Raw genomic sequence first — 24,753 nt, forward strand, 5'->3', positions numbered from 1 at the left:
TCTATCAACCTTATCTTTTCCCCTTAATATTTTGAAAACTTTGATCAAATTACCCCTTAACCTGCTAAATTCCAGAGAATTCAATCCTTGTTTGTGTAATCTGTCTGTGTTTTAAACCTTGGAGTCCAGGTATTATTCTGGTAAATCTACACTGCATTCCTTCCAAGGCCAATTTATCCTTCCTAAGGTGTGGTGCCCGGAATTGCTCAGGACTCCAGGTTTGTTCTAACCAGCACTTTGTATAGCTGAAGCATGACTTCTACCCACTAATGTTCTAGTCCTCTGGATATAAAGGCCAGCATTCCATTTGCCTTTTTGATCATCTGTAAATGTTCATGACATTTTACTGATCTATATACCTGGACCCCCATGTTTCTTTGGAGCTCCACTGTTTCTAACTGTTCACCATTTGGAAATTAGCCCGTTCTATTCTTTTTAGGTCCAAACTGAATGACTTCACATTTGCCTACATTGAAATCGTTTGGACCATTCACTTAATCTATCAATATTGCTTGTGTAATAAGCATACTGTTACCATCTACACTGCTTACAATGCTACCTAATTTGTGTCATTGGTAAACTTGGATATGTGACTTTCTATCCCATCAACTAGATCAATAATGAATATGCTGAGTATTTGAGATCCCAACACCACTAGTCACATTCTGCCAATTAGGGTACCTGCCCATTATTCCTACTCTCTATATTCTGCCGCTCAGCCAATTTCCTAACCAGGTCCAATTTCATGAGCTTCAACTTTAGCTCACAGTCTCTTATGAGGGACTTTATCAAATGCTTTTTTGGAAGTCCGTATACGTAACATCTATATAGATATTCCCCTGTCCACTACTTCAGTCACATCTTCAAAAAATTCAGTTGGATTCGTCAGGAATGACTTCCTCTTTACAAATCCATACTGGCTCTCTCTGATCAATTTATCCTTAGAGATAGGCTCTAGTAATTTCTAGATGTTAGCTGAACTGGTCTATAATTCCCTAGTTTACCTCTCTCTCACATTTCTTTGATAGCAGAGTGACATGAGTAATTTTCCAATGTAAAGGAACGGTCCCAGAATCAAGAGAATTATGCTAAGGCACTATATGAATGCAAGTGGTTGTTTTTCTCTTCCTTCTTCTCCTACTTCTTTACCTATTTATTCCCCTTCTTCCGTCTGCAGTAAATGCTAATAGAGCCCCCCAGTTGCTGGCTTGTTACTACGTGTGGTGCTGATTCTTCTCGGTACAGTTTGAGTGGACCGACCTCTACCCACTTGCTCGAAAGCATTCTGTGATGATGTTTCTAGTCACTGTTTTTTTCAGAGAGCTCCTGGACTCTGCCCATTCACCTCTGACAGACTGTGATTTGCTCTTCCTTTACTTGCAGGCGTTGCTGACCAAGATCTGGTGGGGTGAGCTCTCTGTAGACACAAACACCTGGCAGGTGCTGCTCTGTTTACTTCTCTGGCCCCTCATCTACACGAACCTCATCACATTCAGGTAGGAGCTTGGTCACTTTTTCCATCATCAGTCTCTGCCAATGCTAACTTCCAACGATGATGCTATCCGCATGAACCTTTGTGTTGATAGAGGTGACCAATGCTGGAGCTGGGAAATGGAGCACTCTGAATCTCAGGCACTGAGATCAGAATTTCTGTTCTCAGAGGGGGCAGGAATTGGGGACAGAATCTGCTTTCCTGGCTTTATGTTGCTCGCTGAAATTATCACAGTTGGGAAGAAACGGACACTCTTGACATCACAGTTGGATACTAGGCTAGCAGGGAGGTCAGTGTCTACTGGGCACAGTAGCCTAGTGCTTCTGTTACTGGGCTACTAATCCAGAGGCATGGACTAATAATCTGGAGATGAAAGTTTAAATCCTACTATGGCAAGCTGGGGAATTGAAATTTATTTAATTAAATACATTTGGAATTAAAAAGCTCTACCAGTAATGATGAGCATAAAGCTACTGAATTGTCATTAAAAACCCATCTGGTTTCACGAATGTCCTTTAAGGAAGGAAACCCGCCATCCTTTCCTGGTCTGACCTACATGTGGCTCCATACCCATAGTATTGTGGTTGTCCCTCAACAGTCCTCTGAAACTAGGTTAGTAAGCCACTCAGTTTGGCAGTTAGGGGTAGGGCTTGCCAGTGATGTCCAAATCCCATGAATAAATAAAAGAATAAATTGCACTGGCTCTACCCAGTATTGGGCCAACAGATCATCCAGCTTCATGAAATGGATATAACATGGCCCACAGCAAAGTTTCCCAATGGCTAGTATTGGGAGACCTTCTAATGAACAGCTTGGAAATCTAATTTTGATCATCATCACATAATACTGAACAGACAGCCACCCACTGACTGAGCAGCCTATAGACGCTCCAAAAGCTGCATACCATGGGAACCCCAGAATTATTTGCGGCAGGGTGATCACCGGGGCAGATGGTTGGGAAAAATTCCTCCTGTGGCTGACCAGCTTCTCATAGATTCACATAGTAATTGCAGCACAGCAGAAGGCCATTCAGTCCATCGAGTCCATGCTAGCTTTCTGTAGAGCACTCCAGTCAGTCCCTGCTCTATCCCCATAGCCCTGCAAGTTTATTTCCCTCAAGTGTCCATCCAATTTCCTTTCGTAATCATTGATCATTTCCACTTCCACCACCTGAGCAGGGGGTGAGTTGCAGGTCATCACTGCATTAAAAACCGTTCTTCGTCACATCTTCCTGCCAAAAACCTTGAATCCATGCCCCTAGTCCTATCAGCCAATGGGAACAGCTTTTCTTTGTCTACCTTATCTAAGCCTGTCAGAATCTTGTACACGTCTATCAAATTTTCCCTCAATCTCCTTTATTCTAAGAAGTACTTTTCCAACTTAACCTTGTAACTAAAATCCTCCATCCCTGAAACCATTCTGGTAAATCTCCTCTGAACACTCACAAGGACCCTCACATCCTGCCTAAACTGAGATCATCAGAACTGGATGCAATACGTGTGGCCTAACCAGAGCTTTATAAAGGTTTAGCATAACTTCCCTGCTTTTGTACTCAATACCTCTATTTATGAAGCCTAAGATCCCATATGCTTTACTAACCACTCTCTCAATATGTCCTGCCATCTTCCAAGATCGATGCACATGCACCCCCAGGTCCCTCTGTTCCTGCACACTCTTTAGAACTGTGCCATTAAGTATGTATTGCCTCTCCCCATCCTTTCTGCCAAAATGCATCACCTCACACTTCACTGTATTATATTCCATCTGCCACTTGTCTGCTTATTCTGCTAGCCTGTGTCCTATTGCTGTCATCCTCACTGTTTGCCACTGCTCCAAATTTGGTATCACTAACACATTTTGAAATGTTACTCTGTATTCTAAGATCCAAGTTACTTATATCTATCAAAAAAGCAGTGGTCCTCGCAGTGACCCTTGGGCAACAATACTGTATACCATCCTCCAGTCTAAAAAATAACTATTTACCATGACTTGCTGTTTTCTGTCCTTAAGCCAATTTTCTTTTTATCCAATTAGACACTGACCTTCCTATTCCAATCAGCTTTTTATGTGGTACTTTGTCATATATTAAAACCCATACTGAAAACATCTATTGCATTCCCCTCATCAACTTTCTCTGTTACTTCATCAAACAATTCAATTAGATTAGTCAAACACAATCTGCCTTTTACAAATCCACGCTGGCTCTCCTTAATTAACTCACATCTCTCCAAGTGTCTGTTAATTTTTTTTCCATGATTATAGTTTCTAAAAGCTTACTCACCACTGATATTAAACTGATTGGTCTGCAGTTGCTAGGACTGTCCTTACACCCTTTCTTGAAGAAGGGTGTCACATTTCCCACTCTCCAATCCTCTGGCACCTTGCCCGCAACTAGAAAATATTGAAAGATTATGGCAAGCCCTTCCGCAATCTCCATCCCCACTTCCTTTAGCATCCTGGGATGCAAGCCATCCGGACCAGGCAACTTATCCACTCTAAGCATAGCTAGGCTATGCAGTATATCCAGTCCATTACATCTCATCCATTACCTCTACCATCTCCACTTCTTCCGATATTTTATCAACATCCTCTTCCTTACTGATCATTTTTTTAATTCATTCATGGGATATGGGCGACGCTGGCCAGGCCAGCATTTATTGCCCATCCCTAATTGCCCTTGAGAAGGTGGTGGTGAGCTGCTTTCTTGAACCACTGCAGTCCATTTGGGGTAGGTATACCCACAGTGCTGTTAGGAAGGGAGTTCCAGGATTTTGACCCAGCGACAGTGAAAGAACGGCGATATAGTTCCAAGTCAGGATGGTGTGTGACTTGGAGGGGAACTTGCAGGTGGTGCTGTTCCCATGTATTTGCTGCCCTTGTCCTTCTAGTTGGTAGAGGTCGCAGGTTTGGAAGGTGCTGTCTAAGGAGCCTTGATGCATTGCTGCAGTGCATCTTGTAGATGGTACACACTGCTGCCACTGTGCGTCGGTGGTGGAGGGAGTGAATGTGTGTAGATGGGGTGCCAATCAAGTGGGCTGCTTTGTCCTGGATGGTGTCGAACTTCTTGAGTATTGTTGGAGCTGCACCCATCCAGGCACTGGAGAGTATTCCATCACACTCCTGACTTGTGCCTTGTAGATGATGGACAGGCTTTGGGGAGTCAGGAGGTGAGTTACTCGCCTCAGGATTCCTAGCCTCTGACCTGCTCTTGTAGCCACGGTATTTATATGGCTAATCCAGTTCAGTTTCTGGTCAATGGTAGCCCCTAGGATGTTGATAGTGGGGGTTTAGCGATGGTAATGCTGTTGAATGTCAAGGGGAGATGGTTAGATTCTCTCTTGTTGGAGATGGTCGTTGCCTGGCACTTGTGTGGCGCGAATGTTACTTGCCACTTATCAGCCCAAGCCTGGATATTGTCCAGGTCTTGCTGCATTTCAATCATTAAGTATCCAGTTTTGCCCTGCACTTCTAAGCATTTTCCTCTTCTCTTCTCTGAATTTATTGTATTTTGCCTGATTCTCACTTGAAGAATTCACCTGACAAGCATCATATACCTACTTTCTTTTTTCTATTTGTCTATTTGCCTCATCATCTAAGGAGCCCTGGCTTTGTTTCCCTTACGTTGCGCCCTTGTTGGAATGTACCTAGCCTGTACCTGAAGCATCTCTTCCCTAAAAATAACCCTTTGTTCCATTACAGTTTTGCCTGTCAACCTTGGGTTCTATTTCACCCTGACTAGATTCCCTCTCATGCAGTGAAGTTAGCCCTCTTCCAATTTAGAAGTTCTATTTGAGATTTTCCTTGCTGTTCTCCATTAATAATCTAAACCCCATGATACCGTGATCACTCTTACCCAAGTGTTTACCCCACAGACACTTGGCCCACTTGGCCTACCTTACTCCCCAGCACCAGATCCAGCAATGCCTCTTTCCCAGTTGCATTGAGAACATACTGATCAAGGAAGTTCTCCTGAACACCTTTCAGCAAGTCCTCCCCTTCCTTACCCTTTCACATTATCCCACTTGATATTTGGGTAATTAAAGTCCCTCAAAATCACCACTCTATAGTTCTTGCATGTCTCTGTGATTTCCCTGCAGATTTGCTCCTCTATCTCTCTCTCTCACTATTTGCTGGTTGCATACAGAATTCATTTAAATGAGCAGGCAGTGCCAAGTTTTGGTGCTTCCTGCTTTGGAAACAACGTATGCGAGTTGATTGTGCATAGCAATCCCTGCACCTGTTTTCGAAGTTCACTGCATTTTGTGGCTATGCACACTCTTTCCTCACTGACAGAAGTGAACTAGAACTGTCCATAGGGCTTATATCACTGGGAACCATCCTAATTTTTCTCTGTGTACCTTCATTCAGCACTTGTGGTGAGTTCAAAGTACTGTTATAGTGTCCTTGCTGGATGCACATCTCAGGGAGGATACGTGGGGTGAGGAAGAGAAATTCAGCACTGGATGGCTTACAACAGGCAGCTTGTATTTGTGACAGTGAAACTCACTCCAGTGTCTGTGGTTGGTGCCCAGTAATTCAGTTGAAGTTTTCGTGTCAGTGGTGGAGGAGGGATAAGCCCTGGTAGTCAGAATTCTCCCAATTTATACAAAAAAATCTGCTTTCCTTTTCAGAAGAGATGAAGAAAAGAGGAAAAAAAAGGCTTCAAGCAATACTGAGCTCATCGCTAATTCACCTGTGAGTGGGAATCTCAACTCGACACACATCGGACAACATACCATGTCACAGTGAGTACAGGACAGCAATTCACATCCCTCTCTCTCTTGCTGACTAGTTGGATGTTTTTTCCCTGTCTCTCTTTCTCTCACCATCTCTCTTTTTTCCTCCCTCGCTCTCTGTCTCATGCTCTCTCCTCTATCTGTCTTTGTGTGTATCTCTCTGTGTGTCCTTCTGTCTCCATCTGTCTCAATCAGTCTATTTTTCCATCTCTCTTTCTCTCATTCCCTTTTTCTTTCTCGCTCTGTCTCCCACTTCTGTATCTTTCTGCCTGCCCTTTTATTTCTCTCGGTCTTCACCCATGCTTTTTTTTTTTATCACTCTTAACATAAGAAATAGGAGCATAAATACATCAGACAACCTATTGAACCTGCCCCACCATTCAATGTGATCAGATCTGAATTTTTATGGCTGCTGCACTTTCCAGTCCTATCCCCAAAGCCTATGATTCCCTTAGTGCCCAAATATCTATTGATCGCAAATCTTTAAACATCCACAGCTTCCTGGGTTAGAGAATTCCCAAGATTCACAACCTTCTGAGTAAAGAAATATCTCCTTATTTGAGTCTTTAAATCATTGGCTGCTTATCCTGAGAATATGATCCCTGGTTTTAGACTGTCCAACCAGAGGAAACAGCCTCTCAACATCTTCCCTGTTCAAGCCCTCTAAGAATTATATATGTTCCAATGAGATCACCTCTCATTCTTATAAACACCAGAGAATATAAGCCCATTCTACTCAACCTCTCTTCATAGGACAACCCTCTTATCCTAGGAATCAATCTAATGAACCTTTGTTGCCCCCACCCTCAAAGGTAAGTATATTATTCCTTGGGTAAGGAGACAAAAACTGTACACTGTACTCCAGGTGTGGTCTTGCCAAAGCTCTGTATAATTGCAGCAAGACTTCCTTACACTTATACTCCAAAGCACTTCCAATAAGGAATTAGTCTTCCTAATTGCTTGCTGTATCTTCATGTCAACTTTGTGATTTGTGCACAAGGACACCCAAAACTTTCTGAATTTACATTTACCAATCTCTTGACTTTTTAAAAAATATTCCTGCTTTTCTATTCGTCCTACCAAAGTGGACAATTTCGTACGTTCCCACATTATAATCCACCTGCCACTTTGCTGCCCAATCACTTAACTGATCTATATTTTTGGACTCCGCATCCTCGTCAATGCTTACTTACCCTCCAAGCTTTGTATTGTCAGCAACCTTGGATACATTACAGTTAGTTCCCTCATCTAAGTCACTGATATGGATTGTAAATAGCTGAGCCCAAGCACTCAGCCTTGGAGTAATAAAAACAGAAAATACTAGAAATACTCAGCAGATCAGGCAGCATCTGTGGAGAGAAACAATTAACAGGAAGAATTTTACTGGTCCTGTGGTGGTGGGAACGGAGGTGGAGGGTGGGAGTGTTGGTAAAATAGCATGGGTACACATAGTGCTGGCTCCCCAATGTGTTCCCACCACTGAACAATCTTACCAGATGTACGCGGCAGAACGGATCAGTGGCAGACACATCGGCGACGGACAAGGAATTAAGGTCATTGAACTGCCAATTGTCAGGTATTTTCCTACCTTTTCCCAATTTTACAAACAGCACATGGGCTGCACAGAGGCTCAGAGTCTCACCTGGAGCAGGTGTTGATGCCATTGGGAAGTGGCAGACACCCCACCCCCCCAATGTCTGTAGCGTTAAAGATGACGTTGGCATTCAACTTCTTTGCCTGTGGTTCATTCCAGGGATCATCTGGAGATCTCTGTGGCATCTCTCAGTCAGCGGCCCATCACTGCATAAAGGAGGTCACGGATGCCATGCACCATCGGGCTGGCCAATATATCAAGTTCACAACTGATCAGGCCAATCAGGCTGAGAGGCCAGTCGACTTCAGGGTCATAGCTGGACTGCACGAGGTGCAGGGGGTCATTGACTGTATTCATGTGGCCATCAAGGCTCCCTCAGAGCAGTCAGGCTCCTTTGTGAACAGTAAGGGGTTCCACTCCCTGAATGTTCAAGTTGTCTGCAACCACCATAAATGGATCATGCAGGTGTTTGCGAGGCTTCCAGGATGCTGTCGCAACTCCTACATCCTTAAGACAGTCCCAATTGCCTCTGCTTTTCAGGCCACCTGAAAGCCTTCATTGCTGGATACTGGAGGACAAGGGATACCCACTGAAGACATGCTTTTGTCTGCTGCACGCAACTCCAATGTACAGGCAGAAGACACATACAACGCTGCGATATGATTAGAAGGGCCACCATAGGGCAGGCCATTGGCCTATTGAAGATGAGGTTTAGATGCCTCGATAGATCCGGGGGAGCCCTGCAACAATCACCCTCAAGGGTATTCCACATCATTGTTGTCTGCTGTGCATTGTACAGAGAGGAGTAGCGCTGGAGCCGGAGGAAGACACTGAGTGAGGGGCATTCACAGCAGAGGATGAGCATGAGGTGCCCACTCCTGTTCCTATCTTCCTATGAAACAGGTGCCAACTGATGAAGCTCATAGAATCATAGAAATTTACAGCATAGAAAAAGACCATTTGGCCCATCGTGTCCATGCTGGCTGGCAAGTAGCCATCCAGCCTAATCCTACTTTGCAGCTCTTGGTCCATAGCCTTGTAGTTTATGGCACTTCAAGTTCATATCCAAGTACTTTTTTATATGTTTTGAAGGTCTCTGCCTCGAACACCCTGTCAGGCAGTGAATTCCAGATCCCCACCACCCTCTGGCTGAAAAGATTTCCCCTTAAATCCTCTATAAACCTAAATCTATGGTCTCTGTTACTGGACCCCTCAACCAAAGGGAATAGGGCTAATTAATAATCTTGTTGTAAAAGAATCTTTAGGGATGAGTGCTCATATGATAGAATTTTACATTATGTTTGAAAGTGAGGTAGTTCAATCTGAAGCCAGGGTGTTAAATTTGAACAAAGGAAATTATGAGGGGCAAATTGGCTGAGGTGGATTGGGAAAATACATTAAAAGGTATGACAGTACATAGGCTTTAAAAAAATATTACACAGTTTACAGCAACTATACATTCCTTCAAGGCACAAAAACCCCAAAAGTAAAGGCAGTCAACCGCGGATAACAAAAGAAGTTAAGGATTGTATAAGATTACAAGAAAAGGCCTATATAGTTGCCAGAAATAGTAGTAAACCTGAGGATTGGGAGGATTTTAGAATACAACAAAGGAGAACCAAGAAACTGATAAAGAAAGGGAGAATAGAATATGAATGTAAGCTGGCAAAAATATAGAAACGGATTGTAAAAGCTTCTATAGGTTATCTAAAAAAGAAATGTTTGGCTAAGACAAATGTGGGTCTATTATAGACAGAGTCAGGAGAATTTCTATTGGGGAATAAAGAAATGGCAGAGAAACTAAATGATTACTTTGTGTCTTCACTGAGGAAGAGACAAGAAATCTTCCAGAATTAGAGATTCAAGGGATTAGGGGGAATGAGGAATTGAAGGAAATTAGTATTAATAAGAAGGTTATATTGGAGAAATTAATGGGGCTGAAGATTGATAAGTCCACAGGACCTGATATTCTACATCCCAGAGTGTTGAAGGAGGTAGCTATGGAGATAGTGGCTGAATTGGAGATCATCTTCTAAAATTCTATAGATTCTGGAATGTTTCCGACAGATTAGAATGTCGCAAATGTCACCTCACTATTTAAGAAGGGAGGGAGAGAGAAAACAGGGAATTACAGACCTGTTAGCTTTACATCAGTCGTTGGGAAAATGCTAGAATCTATTCTAAAGGGTGTGATAACTGGATACTTGGATAATAATGATCTGATTGGGCATTGTCAACATGGAATTATGTTTGACGAACCTGTTGGAGTCTTTTGAGGATGTTGCTAACAGAATTGATAAAGGGGAGTCGGTAGATGTGGTATACTTGGATTTTCAGAAGGCTTTTGATAAAGTCCCCCACAGGAGGTTCTTAGCAAAATTAAAGCACCTGAGATAGGAGGTAATATATTGGCATGGATTAAGGATTGGTTAATAGGCAGAAAACAGAGAGCAGGAATAAACAGGTCATTCTCATGTTGGCAGGCTGTGACTACTGCAGGGATCAATACATGGCACCAGCTGTTCACAGTATATATAAATGATTTGGATGTGGGGACCAAATGTAATATTTGCAAGTTCGCGGATGACACAAAACTAGGTGGGAATGTGTGTTGTGAGGAAGATGCAAAGTGGCTTCAAGTGGATTTGGACAGACTTGGTGAGTGGGGAAGAATGTGGCAGATGGAATATAATTTGGAAAAATGTGAGGTTATCCACTTTGGTAGGAGGAATAGATGTGCAGAGTATTTCTTAAATGGTAAGAGAATAGAAAGTGTATTTATACAAAGGGACCTGGGAGTCGTCGTCAGTAAGTCACTGAAAGCTAACATTCAGGTGCAGCAAGAAATTATGAAGGCAAATGGAATGTTGGTCTTCATTACAAGAGGATTTGAGTACTGACCCAGTAATATTCCCACTGGGTGCTGCTACCCGAACCCAAGCCCTCCCGGACCTCTCATCCGGGACCAAACCCTCCCGGCCCTCTCACTCAAGATCAAGCACCCCCCATCCGGTCCTCTCACACAAAAGCAAGCCCTCCCGGTTCTCTCACTCAAGACCAATTCCCCCATCCCGGGTCCTCTCACCAAAAACAAAGCACTGCCATTCCTATCACCCAAGACCAAGCCCACCCGGCCCTCTCACCCGAGACAAGCCATCCCGGTCCTCTCACCTGAGACCAAGCCCCTCTGGTCCTCTCACCTGAGACCAAGCCCTCCTGGTCCTCTCACCTGAGACCAAGCCCTCTCAGTCCTCTCACCTGAGACCAAGTCCTCCCGGTCCTCCCACCCGGGACCAAGCCCTCCTGTGCAGAGTTCACAATATTACAGGTCAACAATGGCTTCCACTCCCGCCCACTTCCCCTATCCAGTGCATGTCAGGGCTACCTTCCCATCATGGCACTGAGGCCTCGCATCGGTGTCATCACCATTCCATGGCTGGGGATCTGAAGGCACGTGAGGGCCTCCCATCACTCACTTCAATCCAATCCAAGTCTCCTATTGACAGATAGGTGTAGGAATTATAGGGTTGTAATAGTAGGTGATTTTAACTTCCCTAATATTGACTGGGACTGCCTTAGTGCTAAGGGATCAGATGGGGAAGAATTTGTTAAGTGTGTCCAGGATAGTTTTCTGAAGCAGTATGTGGATGACCCTACTAGAGAAGGGGCTACACTCGACCTCCTCTTAGGAAATGAGGATGGGCAGGTGGTTGATGTGTCAGTGGGGGAGCACTTTGGGACCAGTGACCATAACTCTATTAGCTTCAAGATAGTTATGGAAAAGGATAGGACTGGTCCTCAGCTTGAAGTCCTAAATTGGGGGAAGGCTAATTTCAGTGGCATCAGACAGGAACTCTCAACAGTTGAATGGGAGAGACTGTTTACAGATAAAGGGACGTCTGGCAAGTGGGAGGCTTTTAAAAGTGAAATAGGAAGAGTTCAGGGCCGGCATGTTCCTGTGAGATGGAAGAGCAAGGCTGGCAGGTTTAGGGAACCTTGGTTGACGAGGGATATTGAGGGTAAGGTCAGAACAAAGAAGGAGGCATATGTCAGGTATAGGCAGCTGGGATCAAGTGAGTCCCTCAAGTATAGGGGATGTAGGAGTACACTAAAGAAGGAAATTAGGAGGGCAAAAAGGGGCCATGAGATTTCCCTGGCAGATAAGATAAAGGAGAATCCTAAAAGATTCTATAAGTATATTAAGAATAAAAGGGTAGCTAGGGAGAGAGTAGGTCCCCTTAAGGATCAGTGTGGTAATCTATGTGTGGAGCCACGGGAAAGGGGCGAGGTCTTAAATGAATATTTCTCATCTGTATTTACCGTGGAGAAGGTCATAGAAGCAAGTGAGTTCCAGGGAGGGAACAGCGATACCCTGGAGCATATCAACATTACAAAGGAGGAGGTGTTGGACGTTTTGAAACGCATTAAGGTGGATAAATCCCCAGGGCCTGACCAGGTGTATCCGAGGATGCTATGGGAAGCAAGGGAGGAGATTGCTGGGGCCCTGGAAGAGATTTTTGTGTCATCGTTAGCCACGGGTGAGGTACTGGAAGACTGGAGGATAGCTAATGTTGTGCCTTTATTTAAGAAGGGCAGTAGGGATAAGCCAGGGAACTACAGGCTGGTGAGCCTTACATCAGTGGTGGGAAAGTTATTGGAAGGGATTCTGAGAGACAGGATTTATATGCATTTGGAAAGGCAAGGTCTGTTTAGGGATAGTCAGCATGGCTTTGTGCGTGGGAACTCATGTCTCACGAATTTGATTGAGTTTTTCGAGGAGGTGACCAAGAGGATTGACGAGCGCAGGGCGATGGACATTGTCTACATGGACTTTAGCAAGGCCTTTGACAAGGTCCCGCATGGTAGGCTGGTCCAGAAGGTTTGAACACATGGGATCCAGGGTGAGCTAGCAAATTGGATACAAAATTGGCTTGGTGATAGGAGGCAGAGGGTGGTAGTGGAGGGTTGATTTTTAGATCGGAGGCCGGTGACCAGTGGTGTGCCACAGGGTTCGATGCTGGGCCCTCTGTTGTTTGTCATATTTATTAATGACTTGGATGTGAATGTAGGGGGCATGATTAGTAAGTTTGCAGATGACACCAAAATTGGTGGTATAGTGGACAGTGAAGAAGGCTTTCTAAGGTTACAACAGGATATAGATAAACTGGGAAAGTGGACAAGGGATTGGCAAATGGAATTTAACCCAGACAAGTACGAAGTGGTGCATTTTGGGAAGTTAAACCAGGGCAGGACATTTACAGTGAATGGCAGGGCCCGGGGCAGTGTTGTTGAGCAGAGAGACCTTGGGGTGCAAGTACATAGTTCCCTGAAAGTGGCAACACAGGTAGACAGGGTGATGAAGAAGGCGTATGGCATGCTTGCCTTCATCGGCCGAGGCATTGAGCACAAGAGTTGGGACGTCATGTTACAGTTGTACATAATGTTGGTTAGGCCGCATTTGGAGTACTGTGTGCAGTTCTGGTCGCCGCACTACAGGAAAGATGCGATTAAGCTGGAGAGGGTGCAGAAAAGATTCACAAGGATGTTACCTGGTTTGGAGGGCTTGAGTTATAAAGGGAGATTGGATAGGCTGGGTTTGTTTTCCCTGCAGCGAAGGAGACTGAGAGGGGACATGATAGAGGTATATAAAATTATGAGAGGCATAGATAGGGTAGATAGCCAGAGTCTGTTTCCCATGGTGGAGGTGACTAAAACTAAAGGGCATAGATTTCAGGTGAGAGGGAGTAGGTTTAAAGGGGATCAAAGGGGTAAATTTTTCACACAAAGAATAGAGGAGGTGGTGGAGGCAGGAACAGGAGCAACATTTAAGAGGCATCTGGACAGGTACTTGAATGAGAAAGGCATAGAGGGATATGGAATTAATGCAGGCAGGTGGGATTAGTAGAGAGAGGCATTATGGCCGGCATGGATGCGTTTTGCCGAAGGTCCTGTTTCTATGCTGTATGACTCTATGAATCACAACGAATCACTTTTTAATGTATTACAACTATCTGTTCAGAATTCAAATGGCTGTCGTGTTGTGTTTGGGGTGCCAACGTGGCCTTGGCGCTTTCCCGCCACTGACTAAATCCAGAACCAACCTCACGATGCCGGATTTCCGGGCGGACCCGTCTGACACTATTCTCCAGCCCCTCAACCTCCATTCTTGTTCCAAACAGCCTCACAAAATTCCGTCCTAAATGGGCAGCACCGCGCTGCTGGGATGGCATGTGACACAGCCATTCAGCCATTTCAGTGCAGCGTTCACTCATTATTGATCATTGGTTCAGGTGTGCTTGAACTGGACGCCTCAATGTGAATATTTGTGCCTGGTGTTACCCCATGCATGGGTCACGCGGTCTCACATGTCATGGGCACTTTTTAATTCATGCTGGGTTACTCGTTTGAAATTCTAAACTCCATTCACCTTTCCATACTGCATCAGTTCTTGCACTGATCCAGGTACATGCAACCACCCTTGGCTGCTCACCATCTCTGCCACCTCCATCCATGCCTTCTTCGTTAGGCTTGCTGGCCTCTTCCTCCTATCTGCTGGAAACAGGACATCTCTCATTTCTCTGACTACCTGCAGGAGCACCTCCAGGGAGGTGCCACTGAACCATGGAACGACCCTCCCACTTGATGAAGCCATTCCTCTGCTGCCTCTGTTGATATAAACTCCCTCCTTTGTAGCCTGTGTAGGCAGCCTGCCTGAATGCTACACATGTGCCTTTAAAAATGGTGCCTCACAGCAAGCAGCTGGCACTATGACCCACCTGCCACCTTTAACTGGCCAGCTCCCCCGCCTGCTGGCCCTTAACTGGCACCTCCTTGTAAAATCGCCAAGGAAGGCCCAATGCCAGCCCATGCGCGCTGCTGACCCGTATACCCAGCCGACATCAGGTTGTCAGCCTGATCAATAAAATGCAGGCTCTCATTTCAGGTCTGGAGTTCTGATGAAAGGTCACTAATCTGAAATATTAACACTGTTTTTCTCTTTACAGATGCTGCCTGACCTGCTAAGTATTTCCAGCATTTTCTATTTTCATTTCAGCATCCGCAGTATTTTGCTTTCTTACTGATCCTTGGGGCACTCCCTGAGTTACGCACTACCAGCCTAAAAAAATACATTTATTCCTACTCTCTGTTTCTGTCCATTAACTAATCAACTAATCCCTCAATCCATAATTTTTTTTATTCATTCATGGGATCTGGACGTCGCTGGCTAGGCCAGCATTTGTTGCCCAACCCTAATTGCCCATGGGAAGGTGGTGGTGAGCTGCCTCTTTGAACTGCTGCAGTCCATGTGGGGTAGGTACACCCACAGTGCTATTAGGAAGACCGTTGCAGGAATTTGACTCAGTGACAGTGAAGAAATGGTGATATAGTTCCAAGTCAGGATGGCGTGTGGCTTGGAGGGGAACTTGCAGGTGGTGGTGTTCTCATGCATCTGCTGCAATTGCCCCTCTGGGCAGTAGAGGTTGTGAGTTTGGAAGGTTCTGTTGAAGGGGGCTTGGTGAGTTACTACAGTGCATCTTGTAGATGGTACATTCTGCTGCCACTGTGGAGGGAGTGAGGAGTGAATGTTGAAGGTGGTGGATGGGATGCTGATCAAGCGGGCTGCTTTGTCCTGGATGGTATCGAGCTTCTTGAGTGTTGTTGGAGCTGCACCCATCCAGGCAAGTGGAAAGTATTCCATCACACTCCTGACTTGTGCCTTGTAGATGGTGAACAGGCATTGTGGAATCGGGAGGTGAGTTACTCGCCACAGAATTCCTAACCTCTGACCTGCTCTTGTAGCCACAGTATTCATGTGTTAAGTTTCTGGTCAGTGGTAACCCCCAGGATGTTGATGGTGTGGGATTCAGCAATGGTAGTGCTGTTGAATGTCAAAGGGAGAGGGTTAGATTCTCTCTTTGACCGCCTTCTGTGCTGTAATGACTCTATGGACTGAGTTTTGTTCAGAGACCCCACCTCGGCCCTCTGTCTGATCCCCATTGCAATTCCATGGCGGGCAGGCAATTAGCTGCTCGCTGTCCAGGACAATGTCCTTTTAAGGTGCAAACCCTCGCCTCCAAGAGCTGCCAGCCAATCGGAAGGCCAGCAGCTCTGCAGTACTGGCAGCACCACTGAGACCAGTGGCCACTGCTGATACTGCAGGAGGTCCTGCAGTATCGAGGATACTGGAGAACCTGGGACAGGTGAGTGGGTCGCTGGGGCCAGTCTGTCTCTCTCTCTCTCTCTCTTTCTCTCTCTGTCCCTCTCTGTCTCCTCCTCCCTGTCTCTCTCTCTCTCTCTGTCAATCTCTGTCTCTCTCTCCGTGTCTGTCTCTCTCCTTCCCTCCTGCTGAACCTAAGCTATAAGCCTTGGGCTCAACTTCACTTTAGTCAGCATGCTGTCAGTTCCTCAGGCTAATTGCGACTACTGTCTCTGTTGTGACCCGCTCCGCTCATGAACATGCGGGGTCACATTGCTGGCCTGCAGCCAGTTTCAACGCAGGTCCAGCTTCCCTTCGTCCATTTCTTTCAGCAGAGTCCTCTCCCCCACACCACCCCCCCTCGCCCCCAGCCAATCATGGAATGGCCTCTCTCACATTCTATTCCTTTTCCTTGAAGATAATGATCTCGAATGCCGACTCAAAGAACGACCGACCTATTTCTACCTCAATAAGTACCTTTAACTTGGTATTTTATTTTTTAAAAACTTTTTGAACCATTAACAGGAAGGGTCAGGCCCAGTGGTCATGGTGCTCTCTGGGAGTTGTAGTTCCAGATTAGGGTTCATCCATAGGGACCTTGGAACAGAGGAACTACATTTTCCAGCAGACACTCACTCACTGAAAGCAGTCAGGCCGACTGATCCCAATGGTCCTGCACCATGAACTGTCAATAGTAGAGGATTTTAACTAACCCAGTATTAACTGGGATAGTTAAAGTGTGAAAGGAATTGAGGGAACAGAATTCTTGAGGTGCATTCAGGAGAACATTTTGGCATGTCCAACAAGATAGGGCGCAGTTTGAGACTTAGTTTTAGAAAATGAAGCTGGGCAGGTGGAAGGAGTGGCAATGGGAGACCATTTTGGTGGTAGTGATCATAATTCAGTCAGTTTTAACATAATTATTGAAAAGGACAGAGATAGAACAGGAGTTAGAGTTCCCAATTGGGGCAAGGCCAATTTTACTAAACTGAGGAGTGATTTAGCAATAGTGGACTGGAAACAGCTACTTGAAGGTAAACTAGTGTCATAACAGTGGGAGGCATTCAAAGGGGAGATTCAAGGGGTTCAGAATAAACCTGTTCCCACAAAGAAAAAGGGTGGGGCAGCCACATCTAGAGCCCCATGGATGTAAGGAGCTTACAGGGTATGATAAGACAGAAAAGGAAAGCTAATGTCTGACACCAAGAACTCAATACTACAGAACGCCGAGAGGAGTATAGAAAGTGAAGGGGTGAAATCAAAAAGGAAATTAGAAAAGCAAAGAGAGACCATGAAAGAATATTGGCAAGCAAACTCAAGGTGAACCCAAAGATGTTTTATCAATACATTAAGAGTAAGAGAATAACTAAAGAGAGAGTAGGGTCCATAAAAGACCAAAAAGGTAACTTTACATCTGTCTTCACAAAAGAGGGTTCAATACAGATGTTGTAGTTAAGGAAGAGGGGTGTGAAGTATTGGATGTGATAAGCAAAGGGAGGGAGGAAATATGAATGGAATTGTGGATAAAACACCAGGCTGGATGAAATGTACCCCAGGCTGTCAACAGAAGCAAGAGCAGCAGGTCTGACTGGATACAGTCCTTTCTGGATACAGGTGTGGTGTTGGAGGATTGGAGGTCTGCTAACGTTGTACCTTTATTTAAAAAGGGAGCAAGGGACAGGCGGAATAATTACAGTCTGACCTCAGTAGTAGGCAAATTGTTTGAATCAATTCTGAGAGACAGGATAAACTGTCACTTTGAAGGGCATGGATTAATCAAGGATAGTCAGCATGGATTTGTTAAGGGAAGATCTTGTCTGACTAACCCTGATTGAATTTTTTGAAGAAGTAACAAGGAAGATAGATGCAGGTGGTGCACTTGATGTGGTCTACATGGATATTAGCAAGGCTTTTGACAAGGTCCCACATGGCAGTCTGGTTAAAAGAACAAAGAACAAAGAACGGTACACCACAGGAACAGGCCATTCGGCCCTCCAAGGCTGCGCCGATCTTGATGCCTGTCTAAACTAAAACATTCTGCACTTCCGGGGTCGCTATCTCTCTATTCCCATCCTATTCATGTATTTGTCAAGATGCCTCTTAAACGTCGCTATCGTACCTGCTTCCACCACCTCCCCCGGCAGCAAGTTCCAGGCACTCACCACCCTCTGTGTAAAGACCTTGCCTCTCTCATCCCCTCTAAACTTTGCCCCTCGCACCTTAAACTTATGTCCCCTAGTAACTGACTCTTCCACCCTGGGAAAAAGCTTCTGACTATACATTCTGTCCATGCCACTCATAACATTGTAAACCTCTATCATGTCGCCCCTCCACCTCCGTTGTTCCAGTGAAAACAATCCAAGTTTATCCAACCTCTCCTCATCGCTAATACCCTCCAGACCAGGCAACATCCTGGTAAACCTCTTCTGTACCCTCTCCAAAGCCTCCACGTCCTTCTGGTAGTGTGGTGACCAGAATTATACGCAATATTCCAAGTGTGGCCTAACTAAGTTCTGTGCAGCTGCAGCATGACGCCAATTTTTATACTCTATGCCCCGACCGATGAAGGCAAGCATGCCGTATGCCTTCTTGACTACCTTATCCACCTGCGTTGCCACTTTCAGTGATCTGTGGACCTGTACGGCCAGATCTCTGTGCCTGTCAATACTCCTAAGGGTTCTGCCATTTACTGTATACTTCCCACCTGTATTCGACCTTCCAAAATGCAATACCTCACATTTGTCCGAATTAAACTCCATCTGCCATTTCTCTGCCCAAGTCTCCAACCGATCTATATCCTGCTGTATCCTCTGACAATCCTCATCACTATCCGCAACTCCACCAACCTTTGTGTCGTCTGCAAACTTAAGAATCAGACCAGCTGCATTTTTCCTTCAAATCATTTGTATATACTACAAACAGCAAAGGTCCCAGCACTGATTCCCGCGGAACATCACTAGTCACATCCCTCCATTCAGAAAAGCACCCTTCCACTGCTACCCTCTGTCCTCTATGACCGAGCCAGTTCTGTATCCATCTTGCCAGCTCACCTCTGATCTCGTGTGACTTCACCTTTTGTTCCAGTCTGCCATGAGGGACCTTGTCAAAGGCTTTAATGAAATCCATGTAGACAACATCCACTGCCGTTCCTTCATCAATCATCTTCGTCACTTCCTCAAAAAACTCAATCAAATTAGTGAGACACGACCTCCCCTTCACAAAACCATGCTGCCTCTCGCTAATAAGTTCATTTGTTTCCAAATGGGAGTAAATCCTGTCCCGAAGAATCCTCTCTAATAATTTCCCTACCACTGACGTAAGGCTCACCGGCCCATAATTTCCTGGATTATCCTTGTTACCCTTCTGAAACAAAGGAACAACATTGGCTATTCTCCAGACCTCTGGGACCTCACCTGTAGCCAATGAGGATACAAAGATTTCTGTCAAGGCCCCATAAATTTCTTCCCTATTCTGAGGTGAATCCCATCAGACCCTGGGGACTTATCTACCTTAATGCTTTGCAAGACGCCCAACACCTCCTCCTTTTTGATAACGACATGACACAGACTATCTACACTCCCTTCCCTAGACTCATCATCCACCAAGTCCTTCTCTTTGGTGAATACTGATGCAAAGTACTCATTTATTACCTCGCCCATTTCCTCTGGCTCCACACATAGATTCCTCCTCTGTCTTTGAGTAGGCCAACCCTTTCCCTTGTTCCCCTCTTGCTCATAATATACGTATAAAAAGCCTTGGGATTCTCCTTAATCCTGTTTGCCAATGACTTTTCATGACGCCTCTTAGCCCTCCTGACTGCTTGCTTAAGTTCCTTCCTACTTTCTTTATATTCCTCAAGGGCTTCGTCTGTTCCCAGCCTTCTCGCCCTTACGAATGCTTCCTTTTTCTTTTTGACTAGGCTCACAATATCCCTCGTTATCCAAGGTTCCCGAAACTTGCCAGACTTATCCTTCTTCCTCACAGGAACATGCCAGTCCTGGATTCTAATCAACTGACTTTTGAAAAGACTCCCACATGTCAGATGTCGATTCACCCTCAAACAGCCACCCCCAATCTAAATTCTTCAGTTCCTGCCTAATATTGTTATAATTAGCCTTCCCCCAATTTAGCACGTTCACCCGAGGACTACTCTTATCCTTATCCACAAATACCTTAAAACTTACGGAATTATGGTCACTGTTCCTGAAATGCTCCCCTACTGAAACTTCGACCACTTGACCAGGTTGATTCCCCACTACCAGGTCCAGTACGGCCCCTTCCCCAGTTGGACTATCTACATATTGTTTCAAGAAGTTCTCCTGGATGCTCCTTACAAATTCTGCCCCATCCATGTCCCTAGCACTAACTGAGTCCCAGTCAATATTGGAGAAGTTAAAATCACCCACCACTACAACCCTGTTACCTTTACATCTTTCCAAAATCTGTCTACATATCTGCTCCTCTACCTCCCGCTGGCTGTTGGGAGGCCTGTAGTAAATCCCCAACATTGTGACTGCACCCTTCCTATTCCTGAGCACCACCCATATATTGCCTCGCTGCATGACCCCTCTGAGGTGTCCTCCGGCAGTACAGCTGTGATATTCTCCTTAACCAGTAATGCAACTCCCCACCCCTTTTACATCCCCCTCTATCCCGCCTGAAGCTTCTAAATCCCGGAACATTTAGCTGCCAATCCTGTCCTTCCCTCAACCAAGTCTCTGTAATAGCAACAACATCATAGTTCCAAGTACTAATCCAAGCTCTAAGTTCATCTGCCTTACCTGTTATACTTCTTGCATTGAAACAAATGCACTTCAGACCACCAGTCCCGCTGTGCTCCGCAACATCTCCCTGCCTGCTCTTCCTCTTAGTCTTACTGGCCTTATTTACTAGTTCCCCCTCAGTCATTTCATCTGCTGTCCTACTGCTCTGGTTCCCACCCCCCTGCCACACTAGTTTAAACCCTCCCGAGTGACACTAGCAAACCTCGCAGCCAGGATATTTGTGCCCCTCCAGTTTAGATGTAACCCGTCCTTCTTGTACAGGTCCCACCTGTCTCTGAAGAGATCCCAATGGTCCAGATATCTGAAACGCTCCCTCCTACACCAGCTGTTCAGCCACGTGTTTAGCTGCACTATCTTCCTATTTCTAGCCTCACTGGCATGTGGCACAGGGAGTAATCCCGGGATTACAACCCTAGAGGTCCTGTCTTTTAACTTTCTACCTAACTCCCTAAAATCCCCGGACGCCAGTTCTTAAGCAGGTGGAGATCGCCCCTCTTCGGCAGCAGGCCGATGTCCACCCTGCGCCACGAGAGGGGCATCTCCCCGGTCATCAGGCTTTCCCCAAGGACCCGCACGTAATTGTCCCCCAGGATGTCCCAGAATATCCTGGGGAACTCCACAATCAGCCCGTCCATCTCTAGCGGTTTGCCCTTAGAGAGCTGGTGGAGGGCGCCAGTCAGCTCTGCCAACGTGAGCGGAGCCTCCAATCCTGCTGCGCCCTCTGGGCTGACCTTCGGCGGGTCCTCCCACAAAACTCTGCCCGCATCACCATTGGATGGATCCGGAGAGAATAACGTGCCGTAATAGGGACAGACCAAAAGGCCCATTCCCTCCGATCTGTGGTGGAGGATCCCTCGATAGCCAGCAGCTCACCGAGCTGCTTATGGACGCCCCCACCATTTTTCCAGCGAGTAGAAGAAGGGTGAAGCGCGGTCCAAACCTTCCAGGATCTGGATCCGTGACCTCACGTACACACCTCAGGACCCTATGAGCTGCAGGTCCCTCAGCGTGCTCTTCTCTTTGTATGCTTGCCACAGGTTCGGGTCCAAGACGGCATGACCGAGACGGGACTCCAAGTCGAGCACCTCCCTCTCCAGTCGCCCAATCTCGGCTTCCCACCTCTTGGTACTCCTGACAGAAGACACAGATGTGAGTTTTACCCACATCCCACCATAGCCTCAAGGAAGGGAAGTCCCCTGCTTCCTTCTCCAGTCGGCCCAGAATATTGACGGAACAAGTGCTCAAATTGCTCGTCCTCCAGCACCCTCCACAGTGTGCAGAGCAGAGTGAACTTCGCCCACACCACACCCTTCTTGAGGGTGGCACGGATTGACTCGATGATCAGTGCCAGACAGGATCACCAGCCAAGGGCCAGCTGAACTTTATTGCGGCTATGCCTACATGTTGCGAGGAAGTCCCGGAGTTCCGCGATGGGGGTGAGAGGAGACTCAGTGGGAGGCTCGAGGGAGGCCACCGCCTCACTGCCGATGGATTCAAGGTGGTCCTCCGTGTCCCACACCGAGTCCCCATCCTCCTCTGGGTTAAACCCCCACAGCGGCCAAAACACTCACCACACACTCTGGGGTGGACGTCCCGGCCGTGCCAGCTGGTCCTGTCTCTGTCACGATCCCAGACCCAGGATCGATGGTGGAGGAGTGCTCACTGGGTTTATCTATTAGGCTGAGGCCTATGGGCGCCAGTGGTTCAGGACACCCCTCCACCTCCATCCCCAGGCCAGTGAGCATCCAGGGGAGATGGTAGTTCCCGACTCTGAAACTCCAACCGTCGTTGGGACCAGAGGCGGAAGAGGAGGCCATCTTCCATTCCGCCAGCGCCCACAGGCCCAGCAGACAGGGCAGCATTTTCAACCAGAACTGGGTTGGGTACATCCAGGTCAGGAGTGAATTTTGACTGGGAGGCCCTCCCCTCCGCTCAAGGCACCCGACCTAATGGCAGATGGGAAGGCTTCTCCAGGAGCGTCCCTAGGCTCCCCCACCACAAGCAGGGCTCCACTTGCTCCTTCAGCAGGGGCCACATGTACAGTGGTCTCCTCCTCCCCTCAATCCTGAGGGATAGGGAACTCCTGCCCAGGCTTTACAGCCTTGATGGTGGTGGTGATGGCAGGGGGAACCTGGGGACCTTAATCAGGAGACAGCTCCCATCCAGCAGATGGACCCTGTGTTACATCCAAGGAGGGGTGCCTTCTCCTCTTTTTCCCACTGAGGCGTGGAGGCTCAGAGACCTCCATGTCATCAGAGGACTCCACCTCCTTTTACTTGGTCACCTTGGTTCCCCAGGATCGGGCCTTGGGCTGAGCTCAGGCTCGGGTTGTGCCAAGGTATTCAGGGGATGTGCATCATTGTTCTTATTCTTTCTCTGCATCTTCCTCCCACTCGGATGGGCACCCCCCTCCCTGTGAAAACCACAGCCTCCGGAACCGACTGAGCAGTGATTGTTGCAGTTGTAGGGAGAGTGGGGAGAGGTGCAGTGGCAGCAAGGTCGAGTTGGCAGCCCGGAGGTTGGGGCGGCTCTTTCGAACATGCCTCAACCCCTTGCAGGCATGGCCCACCCTGTGCGAGGTCTCGAAGACATGGTAGGCCGTCCCCTGGAACTGAACAGCAAACTAGCCTTCTGAGACCTCCTCCCGTGCCAGCTGCATGAACAGCTGGTGGCAGAAGGAGTAGACATGTCAGAGGCAGCCTTCCTGAAGACCAAATGGGACTGGAGTGATCCCCGACCTCACCTCCCCCAGATGGTTCAAGTGGAGGAGGAGCACGTCAGGAATAAAGCATGGGACATATGATAGAATTATGCGCTGCGCAGTAGCCCCCAGAGGGTCCACTGGCAGGAAAGTCCTGCCCACGGTTAGCCCCCTCTGCAGGGCCAGGGCCAAGGCCCACTTCAGGAAAAGCACTGCCTTCCTGTACATCTTTGAGGCTGCGACAATGGCCGAGGGGCTGATAACCTTAGCCATTGCCTTAACGCAAGCCTCAATAGTCATAGTTGGGTGAGTGTAACTCTTCACCCCATGCTTTGTTATAGAGTCATAGAATTATACAGCACAGAAACAGGCCCTTCGGCCCAACGTGTCCATGCTGGCCATCAAGCACCTATATATTCTAATCCCATTTTCCAGCACTTGGCCCATAGCCTTGTATGCTATGATGTTTCAAGTGCTCATCTAAATACTTCTTAAATGTTGTGAAGTTTCCTGCCTCTACCACCCCCTTCAGGCAGTGTTCCAGATTCCAACCACCTTCTGGGTGAAATCTTTTTCCCTCAAATCCCCTCTAAACCTCCTGCCCCTTACCTTAAATCTCTGCCCCCTGGTTATTGACCCCTCTGCTAAGGGAAAAAGTTTCTTCCTATCTACCCTATCTATGCCCCTCATAATTTTGTATACCTCAATCAGGTCCCCCCTCAGCCTACTCTGCTCTAAGGAAAACAACCCGAGCCTTTTCAGTCTCTCTTCATAGCTGAAATGCTCCAGCTCAGGCAACATCCTGGTGATTCTCCTCTGCACCCTCTCCAGTGCAATCACATCCTTCCTATAGTGTGGTGACCAGAACTGTACACAGTACTCCAGCTGTGGCCCAACTAGCATTTTATACAGCTCCATCATAACCTCCCTGCTCTTATATTCTATGCCTCGGCTAATAAAGGCAAGTATCCCATATGCCTTCCTAACCACCTTATCTACCTGTGCTGCTGCCTTCAGTAGTCTATGGACAAGTACACCAAGGTCCCTCTGACCCTCTGTACTTCCTAGCGTCCTACCATCCATTGTATATTCCCTTGCCTTGTTAGTCCTCCCAAAATGCATCAATGTTGTCAAGATTTTAAATGGTGGCAGGGCTACAGGAGCGGCTGCTCCAGCATAGGAAGGCCATGCCACCAGAGAGGACTGTGAAGCCATGGGGTAGAAGAGTCACACTCACTGTTGAGTGAAA

At 46.7% G+C, this 24,753-nt stretch overlaps 1 protein-coding gene across 7 annotated transcripts in view; it reads left to right on the forward strand.

The window, feature by feature from the left end:
• The window catches only part of trpm2 (transient receptor potential cation channel, subfamily M, member 2), a 347,573-nt gene that overhangs the window by 208,294 nt on the left and 114,526 nt on the right, over nucleotides 1-24,753 (forward strand). For all 7 annotated transcript variants that reach the window (XM_068036234.1, XM_068036230.1, XM_068036236.1 and 4 more), the window contains exons 16-17: nucleotides 1,384-1,496; nucleotides 6,124-6,237. In XM_068036234.1, the coding sequence (XP_067892335.1) occupies nucleotides 1,384-1,496; nucleotides 6,124-6,237 (227 nt within the window). The remainder of the gene's footprint in view (nucleotides 1-1,383; nucleotides 1,497-6,123; nucleotides 6,238-24,753) is intronic.

The sequence above is a fragment of the Heterodontus francisci genome, chromosome 7 (genome assembly GCF_036365525.1).
Source record: "Heterodontus francisci isolate sHetFra1 chromosome 7, sHetFra1.hap1, whole genome shotgun sequence".
NCBI lineage: Eukaryota > Metazoa > Chordata > Chondrichthyes > Heterodontiformes > Heterodontidae > Heterodontus > Heterodontus francisci.